Source organism: Mastigoproctus giganteus, chromosome 7 (genome assembly GCF_048544385.1).
Source record: "Mastigoproctus giganteus isolate SK-2022 chromosome 7, ASM4854438v1, whole genome shotgun sequence".
Taxonomy (NCBI): domain Eukaryota; kingdom Metazoa; phylum Arthropoda; class Arachnida; order Uropygi; family Thelyphonidae; genus Mastigoproctus; species Mastigoproctus giganteus.
In genome coordinates, this window is record NC_143581.1 from 40,814,843 (window position 1) to 40,835,349 (window position 20,507).

A 20,507-nucleotide genomic window follows, 5' to 3' on the forward strand; every position below is an offset into this window, starting at 1 on the left:
TAATAATATTTGAAAGTGTCTAATAATATTTTGAATATTACATGGTTACAATTAAGTTACCTGCTTTTAAATACTGAGAACTGAAAAAAGAAAAATCTTCATTAATTTCCACATCTGAGCATTTCTAATGAAAATGTACATTGGAATTCATTATTAGGATATATTTCCTGTAATTAGAAGTATATTGGAACCTAGGCCTTGTTTTCGTACACTGAATTAGCAGGCAATTTGACTACAATTTCTTGACAAATAAATCACTCTTTACTAGTGAAAGAATTAAGCATGCTGGCCAGTTGAAAGTGTTACACTGCCTTAACCTTTCCTGTATCTAAATTTAAGATCACTATAAAATTCTATTGCTAAAGATGGTGAATTATATTCATGTTATTATTTAGCCTGTATTCCACATTTTTAGTGAAATTATATATCAGAATTTACATCTCTCTCTTATGTTTCAACTTAAGTGTTGGTTCGAAGGTCACGTGAGGAATTCTTCTTAAGACCACTTGCATAATGGTTTTTTTAAACTCCAATCTTTAAAAAGTAGTCAGTTTCCACATGTTTACATAATTTTAAGTTAATTGTCTAACACTAATGTCATGTTGCATGATATAAATTGCTCATTGCATGAAAAGCAAATATAACCTATTGCTTTCTCCTGTCCTCTTTAATTTCTTTCCCTAATCCATAGGCAACCATTCATCTTCCTTGTTGACTCTGATAGTCTCCTGCTTGCTTAGTGTACTAAATATGTTCTCTCCATCAAGATACCAGGTACCAATTGCTTCCCTTTTGTACGTATTTTGATGTCAGTATATATTTAATATATTTTTGAGCACCATTTTTTTTTTAATAACTTCATACAAAACACCAAATCATTTACTATTTTACAGCAATCCCATGGTAATGGTCATCTTTTGCTTTATTATTTTATATAAACTTTTCTTTTCCAACTCAAAAATTGTCCTTTCTTGAAATTACAATAGATTTATTATTAGTAATACAGATATTAAGAATGCAACACACTTGTATACCATGTGAAATATTTCTACTTTAGTTTATTGATAACAGTTAAGTTTTGGTTACAGTAACAAAAAAAAAAGCTATACATGAAGGGCTCTGGATTCTTGCACGCCTATGTAGAAATCTAAAGCATGAAAGACACCACTATAATAACCTTTTTTGTGTCTACATTTAAGATCACTTTAAAATTCTGTTTAAAAAAGGAGTAAATTCTATTCATGTTATGGAAGTTATACATGTATAATTCCTATTATGTTATTCCTACTGCATAGAAAACTAGAACATGCTTATAGTAGTATTTTTTTTCCTTGGAAGATTTTACCTTAAAAAGGAGTAAATTGTGTTCTTCATGTTATGCAGATTATATACCTGTTGTTCCTATTATGTTATTTCTCCTGTGTCTAGAAGTCCAGAAGGACGTCTAGAAGTATTTCTTTTCACAAATTTTACCCCTTGTTTGACCATTTCCAATCAGAAATGTTGCCTTTTTTATAATTTAGTGAGCTGATAAATGCATTAGTTTGAATATATAGCTGTGCATATTGTAACAGAAACATGATTGTTGTCGATAAACTGAACTTGAAAATATTTAATGTTGTGTTATAAGTGTTTCACATTCTTAATGTTTAAAATTGATATATCCATGTGTTGTCATTCTTACAACATTTTAGAAATCAGGAATATATACCTTAATGCAAGAAATTCGCATTAAGATATGCAAATATAGTATGCCAACTGATAATTATTCTTATTCATCATATGAGAAACAACCTTGTTTGTTGAGATATATGACAATTTATATGTTTATTCCCGATACCCCTTAATAACTGAGAAATATTGTCTTTTATCATTGTTAAGTTTTTTAACCAGCTAACATTTGCTTGAAATCATTTTGGATGTTGTCAACTTTTTAGCATGTTTTCACCCAATTCAATAGAGACTTCTTAGTTTTAATAAACTGTAGTAAACATTTATCTGGATTCTTGGATTTATATTGTGAATTACTCCAGAGTGAACATTCTGGCCAGAGTGAATGGCCTTCAAGTGAAGTAAAAAATAATAATAATAGAAAAAATAAGTTCTATGCTATAGTAGATTCCCAATTATCTGGGATAGCTAGAAAATAAATTTTCCTGCATAATTTTCAGAATGAAAGAAAAAACATATAAATGTGCCAAAAACAAATTTATGTATATATTCTATTCATATTTATAAATGTATACTGTAGCATGAAAAGATCTGACATAAAATTTAATACATGCTTATTATTTTTTGAAAAGGGTCATTGAGGTCTATGAGGGGTGATGAATAAATTTATGCTCACCTAGAAATATTTGAGTTAGGGATTTAAAACTTGGAGGTAGAGAGAATTAGATAGGTGCTGCAGATTTTCAAATTGCACCTGATTGCAGAGTCCACTGTTAGAGTAGCCATGTGAGCAGGAGCATTGTGAGCTAGAAGGCAGACACCTTTGGATAGCTTCCTGTATCTGTTCAACTTAATAGCCTCTATTAACTTTCCCAGGTTTCTGTAGTACATCCCAGAAGACTGGCAAGATGATCTTGTTGGCATACAATTGAATCTTGGGTTTTTTGAGGGTTGGTAAAGAAGATAATGTTTTCATTGCTTGCTCATGTTTTGTTTTTAGGTCTTGGTGATGTACCTAGCATTCTTCCTTCATAATTAGTCAAAAAAAATCATCAAAATTCTCTCTATAAAGCTCTAACAATTGTGGAGAACACACTTTCCTATGAAACTTTTGAGTAAATGTCAACAATTTTGGAACCCATCAGGCTGCCATCTCAGACATGTGCAGGACCTTGTGCATTATAGTGCATACCAGATCCATGGCTACTGTTCACTTCATTTGATATAAAATTTATAGCCATGCATCTGTCTTCAGTGACTAATTGCTCCATTTTATTCACAATTGCAGTGTCAGTGGCTGAGATGGATCTTCCTTCTCTTGGGTCATGCACACACACACATGCTGCTTTGCCCACACCTGAACTGTCTTTTCCAATTTTTCACAGTCATATGATGGACAATCCTCCCCATATACAGCTTTCATCTCCTCATGGATTTGTTTTGCTTCTTTGCCTTGCAAATGAAGACATCTTATAATGGATCAGACTCAACCTTCTCCAGCATTCCACCTCTCATTATATTTGTGGCTCTTGCTCAGTAGCCTGTGGATCTGGAAAAACAAATAAATATACATTAACTTATGAGACTTAATAATATATCTAATAATATATGACTTAATAATATATCTACATCTAATCAAGTAGAGACTCATTAAGGTTGACACTTTAGTAGCACCTTTTTAATATTTATTGATGTGCAAAAGGTTTTGTTCATTGGAAAGGGCAACTTGTTTCTGTTTTAACATGATGGGACATGTGGACACATTTTTAAAAAAATTAGAGAAAAGCATTACAATTAATCATATAATAGCAAAACTGAAGGATTACTGAAATATACATAGTGTGAATTAGTAGGCAAAAAGCAAAGGTGGGGATGACGTTTCTGAGGAATTTGTGGTAACGAATTCCTCATAAAATGTAAACAAAAGCACCTGTAAAATATTCAGTGTACTTCATTTTGTTAACCAACTCAGGATTTTCATGGATTCCAGAGACCTGAGTTAATCTGCCCCTGGATAATGGAGAGTGCTCTAATTGTTTATAACAGAGGCTCCAAAAGTGTGGGGCACGCCACCCGAGTGGAGGTAACTTGGGTTTTTTGAGGGCATGAAGTGCGTATAGTTTTTACAAAGAACTTTTTTAATGAAATATGGACAAACCAGTTCACTAATTCAGGTATAAAGTGTATTTTATTTAGATTTATGTTTACCATTTCAGTATTTGAAATTAACTATATTGAAGTATACATTAATTTATGAAATTGTATACACTGGTGTTCAAAGAAAGTGCATCACCTAGGAATTTCACATTTCTAACCTTTTTCACAATGGTATGTTACATTAATGACTAGCATCACAAATAGAAATATAAACAAAAAATATTTATTAATAGTTAAGGCAAAGCTAAGTAATATTTGACAGGTGCTCTCAAAATATTCCAAAATGAGCATTTGCAACCTTTATATAACAGTTTTGGTAAACACAACAATTATGGCTGAAATGTTATCAGAAGCTCTCAGTTTGCTTCAGATTATCATTTTAAATGAAAAACAAAATGAAAAGTTCACCAGGTGCAAACTAATATTTAGTTGAACTGCCCTGGCCCTGATGACAGCAGCACACCATCAAGGCATTGACAAGATCAATTTCTGAAGATAATCAACTGATAGTTCGTGGTTCCAAACACAAATTATGGCTTCCTGAAGTTCATGAAGGGTCTTTGGTTTCTTTCTTGCAACTGCAGGTTCCACACGATGCCAACAGTTCTCTATAGCAGGGGTGGCCAACAAGTCGATCATGACGAATCTTAAATATATATAAAAAAAGATCCCCAGGGGCTCACATCTAGTGAGTATGGGCTTGGCACACCCATGATCCTGAGCTGGTTATCATCATTCTTCTCTTTCTTTGTGATTCCCTTCTACTTCTGACTCTTGTTTTCACTCTCAGGGTAATTCAGAAAGTTTTTCTTTTTTGCCTGGTGCAGCAGAAGCCTTAGGCTTCCTTGCACCATATGGCTAATAATAATAATAAATAGATTAGTCAAAATCTAAATGTTCTATTATTATTAACGGCTCCACTGCATACAATTATCACCAATCCGTTGAATCACGTAACTACTCTTGTTGCCGCGCAGCCGCTAGGCTTGTCTAGTGAAAATTCATACAGTTTGTTGTGGCGAGCATAGTGTATGTGTGGAATTCTTATTTAGCTTACTTAATATTAATAACTGAACAGTACTTATACATTAATTTGATTTGATTTAAAATGAATACCACAAAAAAGAGTAAAACATATCATTTTCATCAAGAGTGGGAACTAGAATACGTTTTTGTAAATGGTAAAAGAAAAATGTTGTTTGATTTGCAATGCTTCCGTGGCTATACCCGAAAAAAAAGGAAATTTAGAAAGGCACTTCAACGCGCTCCATGGCAAATGCCAATCGGATTTTCAGTCTAATAGTGACCTTAGAAAAAATAAATTAAAAGAACTTAAATCCAGATTATTCACACAACAAAATTTCTTTGTGATACCTAATTTACAATCTAAAGCAGTAAATGTAGCATCATTTAAAGTGAGTCATCATCTTGCAAAAAATACAAACCATTTTCTGATGGTTAATTCATCAAAGACTCATTTTTAGAAATAACAGATTCTCTTTTTGAAAATTTTAAGAACAAAAACTAAATTAAAAGCGCTCTTCAAGATCTGCATTTATCTTGAAATAATATTGAGAAAATGTGAGTGAACAATTGCATGCACATATTGCTAACAGTGTGTCCTTTTCTTTACAACTGGATGAATCTACAGATACATCCAGTTGTAAATCAGTGATACAGCTCAATTGCTCGATTTTATTCGTATGGATTTTGTTAAAAGAAAGAACTAGAGGTCTTGATATATTTAACGCATTCAAAAATTTTATTGAAAAAAATTAAATTACCACTATTTAATCTCGTATCAATAACAACAGATGGAGCTAAAACAATGACGGGGCATCTTAATGGATTCATCTCATTGTGCCAAAAGGATGATGAATTCCCAGATATTTTGAGGTACCACTGTATCATCCACCAGCAAAAGATTAAATACTAAAAGTGTTACGGACATCGCTTTCAAAATCGCGAATTCTATCAGAGGAAATCTCTTTAAATTAGACTTTTAAAAATGCAACTCAATGAAAATGAACCAGATCTGATATTACACACAGATGTGAGGTGACTGAGTCGGAGTAAGTTTCTGCAGATATTTCGAAATTTGCTGAATGAAATTAAAAAATTTGTTTAATAAAGGGGAGATGATTATCAGCAGCTGCAAGATAGGGAGTGGTTGTGTAATCTGTTTTTTTTTTTTTTTTTTTGGCAGATTTTACCAGTAAATTAAGTAATCTGAATTTGGAATTACGAGGAAAAAAAAATGTGGGTGACATAATTAGTAAGTAATTATGCATATAAATATCAATTTTTGGCAATGGCTAAGGATCTAAAAGAAAAATAATTCAATCATTTTGCAAATATGCAAGATCATTTGCAAAAGTATCCTGTTTTTGAATGTAATAGTGAGAAATATGTTTCTGAAATTGAGAAAATTGTGGATGATTTTAAAACAATTGAAGACATCATTCAATATATTTCTTATCCATTTAATGTCCACTTAGATATGAAACAAATTACAGAAAAAATCACTGAGATTTTTCACACAGAGAAAATATTACTTGAAAATTATTTCATTGCGAAACGATATCTTCCTAAAAGCCAGCTCATCAGAAAAAGACTTTTGGAAATAAGTTTGCCAAGAAAAGTACCCAAATATGGGGGGGGGGGGGATGTAGTGAACTTTAATTCTTGTTTTGGTTCCACATATTATTATTATTAGCCATATGGCGCAAGGAAGCCTGAAGCTTATGCTGCACCAGCGAAAAATAAAAATTTTCTGAATTACCCCGAGAGAGAGAAGTAGAAGGGAATCACCAAGGAAAAGAAGAATGATAATATCCAGCTCAGGACCCTGGGTGTGCCAAGCCCATACTCACCAGATGTGAGCCCCTGGGGTTAATCTATGTGAATCGGCCTTTTCGTATTTGAAACAAACAAAGATGAAGAATCGCTCTACTCTTACGGATTTGCATACAGAAGATTCTTTACAGTTGGCCTTATCACGGTATATCCCCAATTTTGAAAGCTTGGCAGATGACATGAACACCCAAACTTCACATAAATTAAAAATTTAAATATATATGAATTTAAAATAAGAATTCTGAATTGTATTAAATTTTAAAATTTATAAACAACATTTTTCAATATGTGTTGATTAACTTTTTTAACCATGTTCAATGAAATTCTTGAGATGGTAGATTGCAGCACATTTTGAAAAAAAAAAAAGCAGATCGCATCACAAATTAAGTTGACCACCCCTGCTCTATAGGATTCAGGTCCGGGCTGTTTCCTGGTCAGCTAAGAGTTGTAATGGACCGTTCTTCTAACCATTTTTTCACCTGTAACAAATGTAAACACATTACTTTCAAATCTCTAATGCAGAAATGAAGCTAAAGTAACTACAGAAGTGCCTACTTACACTTTTTGCCCGATGACAAGGAGCAGAGTCGTCCTGAAAGATGCAGTTACTTGGCAGGTTGAAATGGTCTCTAATGGTTGGCATCAATTTGCCTTCCATTATAGCCAGGTATCCATTGGAATTTACAGAACCTTTTATAAACTGCAGGTGACCTACTCCATGATAAGAAATGCACCCCCATATCATTTGGCTGGTAGGGAATTTCACTGTAGACACCATACAGTCTGGATGGTATTCTTCACCACATTTATGGCAAATCATTTGTCTCCCATCAGAGCCATACAGGTTGAATTTCTTCTCATCTGCGAAAATAACTGACTTCCACTGCTTCAGGGTCCACCATTTGACATGCTCCTTACACCAAATTAATTGGGCCTTTTTCATTTTTTGTGTGAGGAGGGGCTTCTTCTTGGGACGATGGGCTACAAGTCCATTTTTGAAGAGGCATCTTCTGACTGTTACTGCAGTTGCTACCACTCCTGTATATTCTTCCCATTCTCTTTTCAGCTCAGATGAAGAAGCTTTATGGTTTTTAAGGCATAAGCGCTTCGAAACGTGGTCCTGTTTTGGCGTAGAGACTCGTTTGTGTCTGGTTCCATTTTACCTTTCAGCAGAACCAGTATTCTTGAGTTTGGAAAGAAATCTACTCACTGTCGACTGATTACAAGACTCTATAAGCAATATGACGGGAAGAACATCCTTCCTCATGTAAAGCAACAATAGCACTCTTCGTGACACAGGCAAGGAACGACTGCAACTCTTGCAGAGCGTGCTTATATAGCTGAAAGTAACGGCTGATGTAATATTACATCACCTACGCATGTCAATCTTATCTACAGGGTGTCTCAAAAATATTTGTACAAACGTTTAGGGCAGGTAGGTAACATCTAAAGGAATGTGAATCGCATAGGAACCCATAACTGGAAACATCACCGTAAGTCGGTAGACGGTGCTGTAGTCGCTGCACGAAGAGCATGCATTGATATACGAACTGTGAGCTGGCAGACATGCACCTAGTGTATGGATTAGCAGAGGGCAATGGATGAGCCGCTCAACGAATTTATGGAGAACGCTTCCCAGACAGACATGTACCAGACCACAATTTGTTTATGCGATTATGGGTCATTTAGAGTTAACAGGAGTAGTGAGGGCAGACCACGTTCGACGCGAACTCTCGCCATGAAAGAAAGTGTGTTGAATGCCATCCAGAATAATCCTACTACCAGCACACATGCCGCTGCCTTAGGAGTGTCTCGTTGCAGTGTACAGCGTGTCTGGCACAACGATTCCTTACACCCCTTTCATCTCCAAAGGGTTCAGTTACTGCTCCCCCAAAATCATCCTGCACTTGTCACTTTTGCGCAGTGGTTTCTCCAAGAAAGTGTTCAAGACTTGAATTTTCCAGCCTATGTTTTGGTCACGGATGAGGCTTATTTCACTCAGGAAGGCTTATTCAATCAGCACAATGCTCATGTGTAGGCTCACGACAACCCACGCGGCACAACATCGCTTCGCAATAAATGTGTGGGCAGGTATGGTCGGTGACTGCTTAGTCGGCCCATACCTGTTACCATCCCGCATGAACTCCGCTAAATATCGGATCTTTCCTGAACAAGTTCTACCAGGGTTACTTGACGATGTTCCAGCAAATGTGAGATGCAACATTTGGTTTCAACATTACGGGGCGCCTGCCCATTATGGAAGGTGTGTTCGTGACCATTTGAACAGGCGTTTTGGGTGTCGATGGATTGGCCATGGTGGATCCATTGCCTGGCCCCCATGCTCACCTGATTTATCGAGCCTTGATTTCTTTCTGTGGGGGCCCTCAAATCTATCGTGTATGAATCGCCTGTTGGAGATGGAAATGGATCTCGTGGCGAGACTCGTCTGCACTGCTGCTACTGTCAAAGAAACTCTAGGTGTGTTCAACCGTGTCCGCCAATCCATGCTGCGTCGGTGTCACGCATCATGGTGGAACCTTCCAGCATCTGTTATAACATCATGAAATGAATCCATCTCTTACTCCATTGTTAATATTATGTCAAATAAATGTTTGCCACTAATTACTGTCTTGTGTCATTTCTGCTTCTTGTGCCCCTACTACTACTTTCCCGTGACATTTCCGGTTATGGGTTCCTATGCGATTCGCATTCCTTTAGATGTTACCTACCTCCCCTAAACGTTTGTACCAATATTTTTGAGACACCCTGTATATATATATATATAGGAATGAAATAAAGTTAAAATGTAGAGGCCATCCTGTCGTTTAAAAGACCCGAAGCAATCCATGAACTAACCAGACCCTAGGCAACAATGGTTAAACATAAATATAAAACTCAATAAAAATTATATATAATTAGCCTTCCATGGGAAAAGATACTTTGCAAGGGACTTTGTCGAGGGCTAAACCCCCTACAAAATACCAACCCCGTGGCTGGCAGAGCTATCAGTTTCTGTTGTCATCTGCCTTTATAACTAGGACCTAAAGAAGTCCATAAATATCCATAAGATGGGTATAATATAAAATCGAAATTATAATAATAAATATATTAATAATAATAAAAAGTTAAGTAGCTTATTAATAGTAATTTTGCAGAATACAGGCTGGATGACATTTAGCCCGACCAATAGCTGAAACAAAATAGTAGATAAGCAATGCTGAGAACCAAATAATCTGCTAAACATAAGCTAAATTAGCTAACAAAAGGAGAACGGAGAGAAGCTAGTTAAAGTAATAGTACCTCAATCCCCCTCGAATTGCTCTAACAGTTCATGAGGTATGAAAAAAGAGAATAAGATAATTAAAAGTAAAAAGTGAAGGAAAAGTGTTTATACGATTGTATACATCAGATATTACCGGGAGCGTAACTTCCTGACCCTATAAGAAAGGGATCCTGGTATAGTAAGAAGAGCCGGTAAAGATGGTAATATATATCGAATAGTAGATACTATTTGATATGGTATAGTAAGAAGAGCCAGTAAAGATGGTAATATATATTACCATATTGAATAGTAGATACTATTCGATATGGTAATATATATTACCATCTTTACCGGCTCTTCTTACTATACCAGGATCCCTTTCTTATAGGGTCGGGAAGTTACGCTCCCGGTAATATCTGATGTACAATCGTATAAACACTTTTCCTTCACTTTTTACTTTTAACTATCTTATTCTCTTTTTTCATACCTCATGAACTATTAGAGCAATTCGAGGGGGATTGAGGTACTATTACTTTAACTAGCCTTCTCTCCGTTCTCCTTTTGTTAGCTAATTTAGCTTATGTTTAGGAGATTATTTGGTTCTCAGCATTGCTTATCTACTATTTTGTTTCAGCTATTGGTCGGGCTAAATGTCATCCAGCCTGTATTCTGCAAAATTACTATTAATAAGCTACTTAATTTTTTATTATTATTAATATATTTATTATTATAATTTCGATTTTATATTATACCCATCTTACGGATATTTATGGACTTCTTTAGGTCCTAGTTATACAGGCAGATGACAACAGAAACTGATAGCTCTGCCAACCATGGGGTTGGTATTTTGTAGGGGTTTAGCCCTCGACAAAGTCCCTTGCAAAGTATCTTTTCCCATGGAAGGCTAATTATATATAATTTTTATTGAGTTTTATATTTATGTTTAACCATTGTTGCCTAGGGTCTGGTTAGTTCATGGATTGCTTTGGGTCTTTTAAACGACGGCCTCTACATTTTAACTTTATTTCATTCCTGCATAACGACGGATGTAATGTTCTATCGCTGATGGCATTAATCCCATTGGTTAATATTATCATATAATATCCCTGTTCAATGCTTTAGTAATTATAACATCAGTTTTACGCTTTAGTAATTTGATACTATATATATATATATGATATATTGTATGGAAAACCCCACCTCCCTTGAACTTGCCCATGATTGCAATTGTTGCAAATAGTATAGTATGTTAGCACCCATTGTTTTCACTATTCCTGTTTATTTATCCATAATTCAGACTCCTAGTGGAGGATTTTTATAAAATTTTATATTTGAATCGTATTTGTCAAGCCTTCTCAAATTTCATTGAAATCAGACCAGTAGAAATTTGATAATTATTAATTTTTTGTCTGTCTGCCCATCTGCATGCAATAACTATTCCCATTGGATGAATTTTCACAAAAGTTTACATTTGGCTGTTTTATAAAAACATTTTTGGCGGCAAACCAAATTCCAATGAAATGTTGACAATTATAATTTCTTTCTCTATCCATCTGCATATAATAACTTAACTCAGTGGATGGATTTTTGTGAAATTTTATATTTGGCTCTGCTTCTTTAGAATGATTTGTCAGGCTTTGCCAAATTTAAATGAAATCTGACCAATAGACATCTAAAAATTATTATTATTTTATTTATTTTTTTTTCATAGATGTCATCACATTGACTATCCATATACCATATATCGTAGCCGAAGTGCTAGATATTATGCTTGTTGCCATCACTGATTGGAGGAATGAATGGGCAATATGGTGGATGCATGGAAAGGAAATGTTCTCTCTCTCTCTCTCTCAGTTGGTTTTTTCTCAGTTTACTATTCGCTAATGTGCCTAAAATGTAATTCACATCGTACATTAACTTAATTTTTTTTTTCTTTTTTTTTTTTCTTTCTTATTTATTTTATTTATTGTGAAATAAATAGAAGAAAGAAAATTAATTTTTTAATGCTGTTAATCACTGTTTTCTGTGATCTCTGTAATATATCAACTGGTGTTGACCAATATTCTTTTCAATCAACTGTCAGAAACAAGTGAATCATGTGATATCCAAATTATTTTTTGCATCCAGTTCCTCTGTTACTCTGTCATAGTATTCAATCAGATCAGTCAGACAAAACTGTCTCTTAACAAATCCATGATGTGACTGCAATATAAATGCACATTCCTCTCTTGATGATGCTGCATTACTTCTTTAACCAGTGACTCCATTATTTTCCCTGGAACAGAGGCCAAGCTAACAGGTCTGTAATTAATCATGTCACAATTGATCCCCCTTTGTGAGTTGGGGATACATTCACACATCCCCAGTCCATGGGGGCCTCCAGTGAATCCAAGGATGCTCTCATAATTATGGCTAAAGGTTAGCTGACCTCTTGAATATAATTGGTAGAATCCCATCCATCCCACGTGCCTTTTTAACATTTAGCATTGACATTTCTCTTCCACTTTCCTCTCAGTTCTCTCAAAATCATTCAGTTCCCTATTAGAATTTGATACACTTATAGCATCCCAGTCCCTAAAAAATTCCTTGTGAATGTAGCTACAAAATACCTGTTCTATTTATCAGCAACCTGAGCAAGGTCATATGAATGGCTGTTAAACCATTCATATCTAGTGGACCAACATGATTCATCCTGTTCCTTCTAGCATTTATTTAAAAAGTAAAGAAGTCCTTGCTGCTTTTGTTTTGTGTGCAACTTCCCCACCCCTTCAAACTTTCCCATGATTGTAATGTTGCAAATAATATATATATATTAATATGTTATATGTTAATTTACTTCTATTTGTTTATTTTATTTTATATTTGAAATATAAAATAAAAAACTTTACATCTCTCTGGCATTATTTCTGTTATGGGTATTGCATCAGTCCTTTATGTAATCCATTTATTTATATTCACTGGTAGCAATAAAGATATATATTATGATCTCTGAAAGTTCCACTTTGCCCACCTCCTTACTAGTAGCTGTGCATACTAAGCACTGGACCATAGCCAGCATTTTAAAGGGTAAACTCATATGAAGATAATGGTGAATGGTTGAGACTTAAAGGAGATGTGCTTATATCAAATTTAAATAAAATTCATAAATTATACAATCCTTCAATAAATGTGCTGGTTATAAGATCACCTAATTTTATGCGAGAGTAAAATACATGAAAATATTTCTTTCAGTAGTGCTACACCAATGTGCTGTGTGTGCAGCCTGAGCCACCAAAACTGTTCATGTGACCAATTGGTATCACAGTATCAGCCATTGCTGGGCTGATTAGCTTTAAACACAACGGGTGATGTCTTGTCTCAGTTTGTCATTGGACACCATTCTCACTTTTCTCAGACTTTGCCATCATTAAATAATTAATAACATTTGCTACATTAATATGTGCCACTAAAACTGTAATTTATTATGATAAGGCAAATAAAAGGATCAACTACAGTGCTGCTGTATAAAAAATTATGGTCTTTCTTGAATAGTGTCAGGGGTTGATTGCCTTGTCTGGAATTTTTTTTACAATACATTTCCTTGTATTGTAAAATGCAGAGAGAGGAGAACATCTCTCCACATTAAAAATTTAAGTTATTTTTAGTTGTTATATCTCAATTCATTCTCAAGCATCATGAATCTTATTAAATAAAAACTGACTGATGATATATTAAGGAATTAAATAAAAACTGTCAAATTGTTATTAATTATTTTATTATCTCCCCCCCCCCCCAATATCATTTGTAGAGTCCTCATTCTCAATAGCAGAATTTTACTATTCCCAGTTCAGCCAGTTCCCCGTTAGTCAAATCTGTCTTGTTCAATTGAAGTAACTCTTGTATGTTGTTGCCCTCTACTTCAACCATCTCAAGCTCATAAGGGATGTTTTGTTTTGGGGAAAGAACACCAATTCCATAGGCAACAAATTTAGTTTCCAAATTCACTGAGTGACCAGGAACATTATTGTTCAGTAATAACGACACTTTTAGTTCCAAGATATTAGCCTCACAATAGTATTTCCTTGCAGAATTCTCTTCTGGACCATTCTTGAGAAATGCCCATTTCCAGATGTGCTTTTTGGATTTGACTTCCAGATGTTCCTTGGAATACCTCCCCATTGCATGGGGAGTCTGTGGAATGTAGATAAGCAAGGATTTTAATTTTAAATCCCCTAAAACATTACCACTTGATAAGCACGAGCTGATCTTTATCAGCTTTGAACTCTAAGACATGCTGTATGCTTTTCTCAAGATATGAAAGTATCATTCTCTTCCAAAATATCTTGCTGCTTGATCTTCGGCACTCCCTACTTCACCACTCATTTAAGCTGTGCAGCCATGACATTTAAATCTGTCAGTTTCGCATTGATTCTCTTCATTTCATTTGCTTAACAATCCCTCCATTTTTTTATAAGGTTGCTTCTTGAATATGCAAGTTTTGTTGTAGGTACTGGAAACATCCCACTTATTTCCAGTCATCCAGTTTCCAACCAGCTTGTTGTTGACACATTCACCATCGATGATGATCAACAGTAAGGAGAGGGTATCTCCTGGGTCACCTGCTGTGGTACCCCATACATCTGAGCGTGCAGCACATCATCATTTCAGATATTGTTCTTGCATTCCCCATATTGTATTGAGATGTCAACTGTTGCATAGTGACTTGTCATTGAGCCCATACAACATGCTGCACCCTTCACTCACCACATCCACCTTGCATAATCCTTTACAGTTCTATCTGTGTGCGGTGGTTTGATCCATTCAACAATTCTTTGTGTACCTTAACCACAGTGGGATATGACAAGATGTGCTGTTTCTGATATGGAAGCACCTGATGCATGAGCTCCCGGCACCTCCGTAGCCAGGTGGGCAGGAGCAGCAGTGCGTAGCACACGCTTCTTGATTAGACCAGAGTTCGAGCCCGTGACCACCAAATACGGAGGATGCGAAAAGGTCAGGGAATGACCACCGCATATCCCCGGAGCAACATGGCCTTAGTTGCTAATGCTCCTAAAAACCAAATAACAAACAAACAAACAAACAAACATGAGCTCCCACAGTCATGCCCTTTTGAAACTCTGTGATATCTCTACTGTGTCACATAACTGCTACTTTATCACTGTGACTTGCATGGCCAGATGCAAATTACCACTGCTCTAGTTTAGGAAGCTGTTCAGCGTTTTATACTGTGTGCTATATGTAGCATTAGTCCATTATGGATGGGGTGGTCACAGTTCAGTAATCACTGAGTGTATAGCCGACCGGGCTAGCCAGGTGGGTAAAGTGCCTGCCTAGCGACCCAAAGGTTGCAGGTTCAAATCCCACCTCATGCTTGGATCAGAGTAAAATGTAAAAACTTTGGGGGGTGCATTATTGCTACAGAAGCTGATGCACCAACAATTAACAAAAAAAAAAAAAAAAAAAAACTGAGTGTATGTTAAATAGTGTACATAAAACCTGAAAATATTTCATTCTTACCCATTTTACTTTCAAAAGCTGATGCTTTATGAAGTCATCGGAAAGTTTGTAAATTAGATGGTCGTAAACCAGGAGGGTGATGTATACAGTCTTTTCTCTTTCAAAAGTGGCTCAAGAATAAACTGCATTAATCCAAGTAGTGTAAAAAGAGTCATACATACTGCAGAAAGACAACACCTAAAAATCATGTATACAAGGTGTGGCAATCAAGTTCCCAGACTGGTGCAATAAAAAGAACACAAAAGCGAAGGAGCTCAAAAATGATTTTATTTTTATTTAAAGTAATCACCACTTTTTGAATGCACTTACGCACTTATTACACCATTCAAAAAATTTCAGAAAAGAGTCAGTGTGATGGCTTCCAAAAAGATTATGTTCAGTTCAGCAGTTTTATTTTTCTCTATGTTCTCAACATTCTGAAATTGAGGCCAGTTTTCACCTTGGGAAAAAGGAAGAAGTCTTCTGGTACTAGATCGGGAGAGTAGGGTGGATGGGTTGATCTGTATAATGCATTTCATGTTTCATCAGGAATGCCTTCACAAGTGCAGAATGGACAGGGGCATTGTCGTGCAACAAGAACATGCTGCCTTTCTCTCAAAATTCCAGCCTCACCTGAGTAATATGCCTGAAATCTTTGAAGCATTTGTACGTAGAACACAGCATTGACTCTCTCCCTTCAAGTACTCCCATGTGAATCACACCCTGTTTGTTGAAAAACATGAATAGCATTGCCTTGACCTTGGACTTCTATAAATTAAACCTTTTGGGCCTTGGTGATGATTTTGAGGTCTGCTGCATCCTCTGGCACTTCGTCTCTGGGTTGTACTGAAACATCCAACACTCATCTGCAGTGACAATACAATCAAGGAAATTAGCAGTGTTTTGACATGTCTGAATGAACTCCATTGCTTCTGTTCATCTGTGAGGTTTGTGGCACAAGTTTTTTACAGACAAAACCTTCCTTTTCTTCAGATCTTCATGCAGAATTTGACAAATAGTCTCCTTATTAATATCCAACTCATTGGCCATCATTTTGAGGGTCAAATGATGATCTCTTGCCACAATTTCTCAAACATTTGCAACTCTGTCCTCACTTTGAGAGGTTGACGGATGCCCATTTCTTATGTCATCAGGAACATCCTCGTGTCCATCATTGAACTGCTTATACCATTCAGACACATTGGTATGACTTAATGTTTCATCACCATAAACAGTTTTCAAAATTAATATTCATTCATTGCTCCATTGAAAGTAACACATTGTTACTTGCAACATATCAGTTTGCTGATCATTCTCTTTACCGCCATCTGTTGTAGGACGTTTCAGCTACAACATACAACTTCCATTTATTTTCTCAAACTTATTGAACATGACTGCAACAGTAGAGTCTAGGAACTTTATTCCCACACCTTGTCTCTTCGTCGCTTCATATTAAAATTTTTACTGCTCTTATCACTTTCAGAGGTATTTCTTTTGGTCACTTTGTTTGCATTTACGATTCAGATTGCCAATCATTGGTAATAGTTATTGATTTTCTTATAAATTAGTTACCTTACATCTGCGGTAGCAAAGGTTTGTGCATGTTTAGTAAGTAGTTATTATTATTATTATTTTTTTTTTTAGGAGCATTAGCAACTAAGGCCATATTGCTCTGGGGATATGCAGTGGTCATTTCCTGACCCTTCCGCATCCTCTGTATTTGGTGGTCATGGGCTCGAACCCCGATCTAATCAAGAAGCGTGTGCTAAGCACTGCTACTCCTGCCCACCTGGCTACGGAGGTGCCAGTAAGTAGTTATATATACATATATTTTATGCTGGTTTTAGTGTGGTCATCCAACTTCACCAAGCCAAGAAATTGACCCTGGATTACCAAATGTGGTGATTTAAGACTCCTGATAGGTGACTTTAAACCAGACATTGGGAACTGTTATCACTTCATCAAGCCTATCCATTGCATTATGAATTTATCGAACAGCGAAGTGGTTACTAAATGTGGTATCTAAGACTCTTGTGGTATCTAAGAATATAAATGTCTATCAGACTGAAAAGCTGGTATCACTGGATCAAGTTCAGAAATTTTGTTGAATTAATTAAACTAGTTTTAATTGGATTTTGAATAAATGTGTAATTAATTGTTACTGTTTTGAATTTTATTGTGTTGTTATTTTCCTTAGTGGGTTGTGCAAACTGCTAGTCTGATTATGCTTTTTACAGGGTAGGGTAGGAGGCACTGGGAATGAGCTTATGGAACCAAGGGGGCAATAGCTGAAAAAGTTTTGTAATCACTGAATTACAGCATTCTTTATAAATCGGAAAAATAATTCTGTGGTGCTGTAACACGAAAAGGTTATTCTCAATGCTGCTTTTCCTTTTAATAAATACAAGCCTATAGTGAAAATTTTCTGAGTAAATTATTATAAATTTTACTAAGAAAATACATTATACGACCTATATTTGTAATGTTTGCATAATATATACAGCTGGCTTCATTATTAGTTTAGGTTTGAGCAATTTGTGAAAAACAATGCATGATATACGAATATGTGCCACAGTGTAGCTTTGATTTTTAGCCAGTTCTTGTGGCTTCCTGCAAATCCACGTTAAGTACTTTGTGATGCTGCATAACTTTGCAAAACCAGTCAGTGTGGGTAATATGGATTATGTTGATAACATACTTGTAATTATGCTAGTGAAAATTCAGAAACTGCCTGATATCCTTTTATAAGCTACTCATTATATAAATATTGAAAATGAATGAAATAAATACAGTATATGCTTTCTAACAATAACATTAAAAGTACACTGCTTTTCTCACAAGAAATTCATTTTCAGTGCACAAATCCTGCTGACTAGTTATGAACCATCCCCCACTTTACTTGCACGAGTTTACCCACTGTATTCCATAAGCTTTTTATTCTGTTCTTAGTTTCACTTAGTTTCTTACTTGTGACCCGATGAGCTTTACTACACAGTTCAGCCAGTATGTTCAAGTGCATGTACCATTTCAAAGTCTGAGAAAACTTTGGAAAGTGTGAGGGGGAGAAATAATTTCTAATGGCAGTCAAAAATAAAGGGTTGCAATCAGCAAATAAAACAAACATGCTGATTACAGTCCTTAATATATATATATATGTATATTATAAAATCACGAAGTGTAAATTCTAGTGGACAAGCAGTTTGTGAAATGTAACTTGTATATTCAATACAAGTTACTGTTTGGCTTTTGACTTGACTTTTTACTTTAAATATGAATGATTTTAATTATGCAAGCCGCAGAGCTTGGTAACCAGGTTCTTTAGCGGAAACCTGATTTATAAGACTCTGAGAGGGGTTAGTAAAATGAATAAAGGCAGAATTTTTACTATTATAAAAAGATTTTCAGAATGAGGGATCATAAATTCAAGTTACAGGAGAAGAGGTTTAGACTAAATTGTAGGAATTTTTCTTTTAGCCAGCGAGTTGTTGACTGCTGAAAGAAGTTGCTTCTACATGTAGTTGAGGCTCAGTTTGAAGAAATTCAAAAGTCAAAAGATGATAGCCAGCCTAAACATTATTCTAAATTTGCAAACCTGATGGTGCTAAAGCATTCTAAAATGAATAATGCCTTGTTGTGATTATTCAATTCTAAGAGAAAGTTTGCTATTTAAAGGAAAAACTGACAATATAAACAACTGTAATAATGCAACTTACTTCTAACATGCAATTTAAAAGATGTGATTATTATTGCGGACTGATCGGAAATTACATTTTGTATTTGCTGACTGACTAACTGACTTTAATTAATAAGCAAAATGTTTATAATGTAAAATCCCAACAGTCGTCCTTGAATATAATGAGGATGGTAAACTTATTTGAATAAAAGTGCTCACACACCATATATTTCTCAAAGTGGGTAAAATATTGCTTTTAGACTGATTCTAGTATTTGTTTATATAAAATCAGAATAAGCATCTTAGACAATTTTCATATATGATCAGAAATTTAATAATTCTGCTAACTTTTAACGATATATGAAGGTATTCTATTTTTGTTTTAATACAAAATTTGTATTAATAATTTGTTACATATGTATTTGGTAAAAATTGTTGATTATAGCTTTTGTGTTGTTAAACTGCTGTATTATTTGGAATTAAGTATAGTATCTAACCTATGAAATCTTATTCCTTTTGAGATTTAATTTATTTTTTTTCCCCCCCCGAATGTTTTCATAACTTTCAGTGGCAGAAACGGAAGAGGACCAAGAGCGAGAAAGCCGGAAATGGTTGTTGAATAAGGATGAAATAAACAATGATGAGGATGAAGTGCTTTTTGATTCTATTATGTTAAGGACTTTTTCAGTAAAGTAGATCTGTTGTGAAATAGTATTGCCAATGCAGAAAAAAAAAAATGGGAACAGATGACATGAATGCATAAAGTTACATAATTTGTTCTTCTTGCTTGCTAGAAGAATTATAAAGCACCTAAACCAGTGACTGATCAACTGTCAGCAAAATTGACTGTTCTCTTTCAATGAAGACCACAGTGTGATGTTACTGGTGTGGTTGTTACTTCATTCCGAAGGAAGGTAGTGTGTCGCTCAAATTTTATTAGTCCACTGACATCCATGTGAACATTTTATAGGAATATAAATATATGTATATAATTATTTAAAAATTCCATATGTGATATGTATCCTGCATGAAATTGGAGGAATCTTTTCTGTGGACATCTGATAAATGAAGCAGATTTGTGCTATCTGTCAACATCCGTTTCCTTTTTTACAGAATAATTTTAGTTTTCCTAGAATTCATATTGGCCATCAAATGACATTCCATTTGACAGATTTTACTTTAACAAAGAGTAATGTTTTTGTTAATCTTTGTATCAAATTGCAATACAATATACTATTGTGACAACAGAACAGGAATTATTTTTCTTCCTCATCGTAATTAGTCTGTTTTTATCAATTATGTATATTTGAAACTGTGGAATGTATTTTTGAATGCTGTTTTATAATAAAATGTGCCCCCTCTGAATTTGCTAGCATTCTTTTGCATTTTGAA

At 35.0% G+C, this 20,507-nt stretch overlaps 1 protein-coding gene across 4 annotated transcripts in view; it reads left to right on the forward strand.

Moving 5' to 3' along the window:
- The window catches only part of LOC150082840 (solute carrier family 35 member H1), a 146,805-nt gene extending 126,549 nt beyond the window's left edge, over positions 1 to 20,256 (forward strand). Inside the window, exons 10-11 of one of the 4 annotated variants that reach the window (XM_090376857.1) lie at positions 692 to 794; positions 19,684 to 20,256. In XM_090376857.1, the coding sequence (XP_090232983.1) occupies positions 692 to 794; positions 19,684 to 19,738 (158 nt within the window). In that variant the 3' untranslated portion in view covers positions 19,739 to 20,256. Of the gene's footprint in view, positions 1 to 691; positions 795 to 3,643; positions 3,683 to 19,683 lie in introns of those variants that run through there. The other 3 variants (XM_090376858.1, XM_090376859.1, XM_090376860.1) reach the window with 3 other exon arrangements.
- The last annotated feature ends 251 nt before the right edge of the window (positions 20,257 to 20,507 follow it).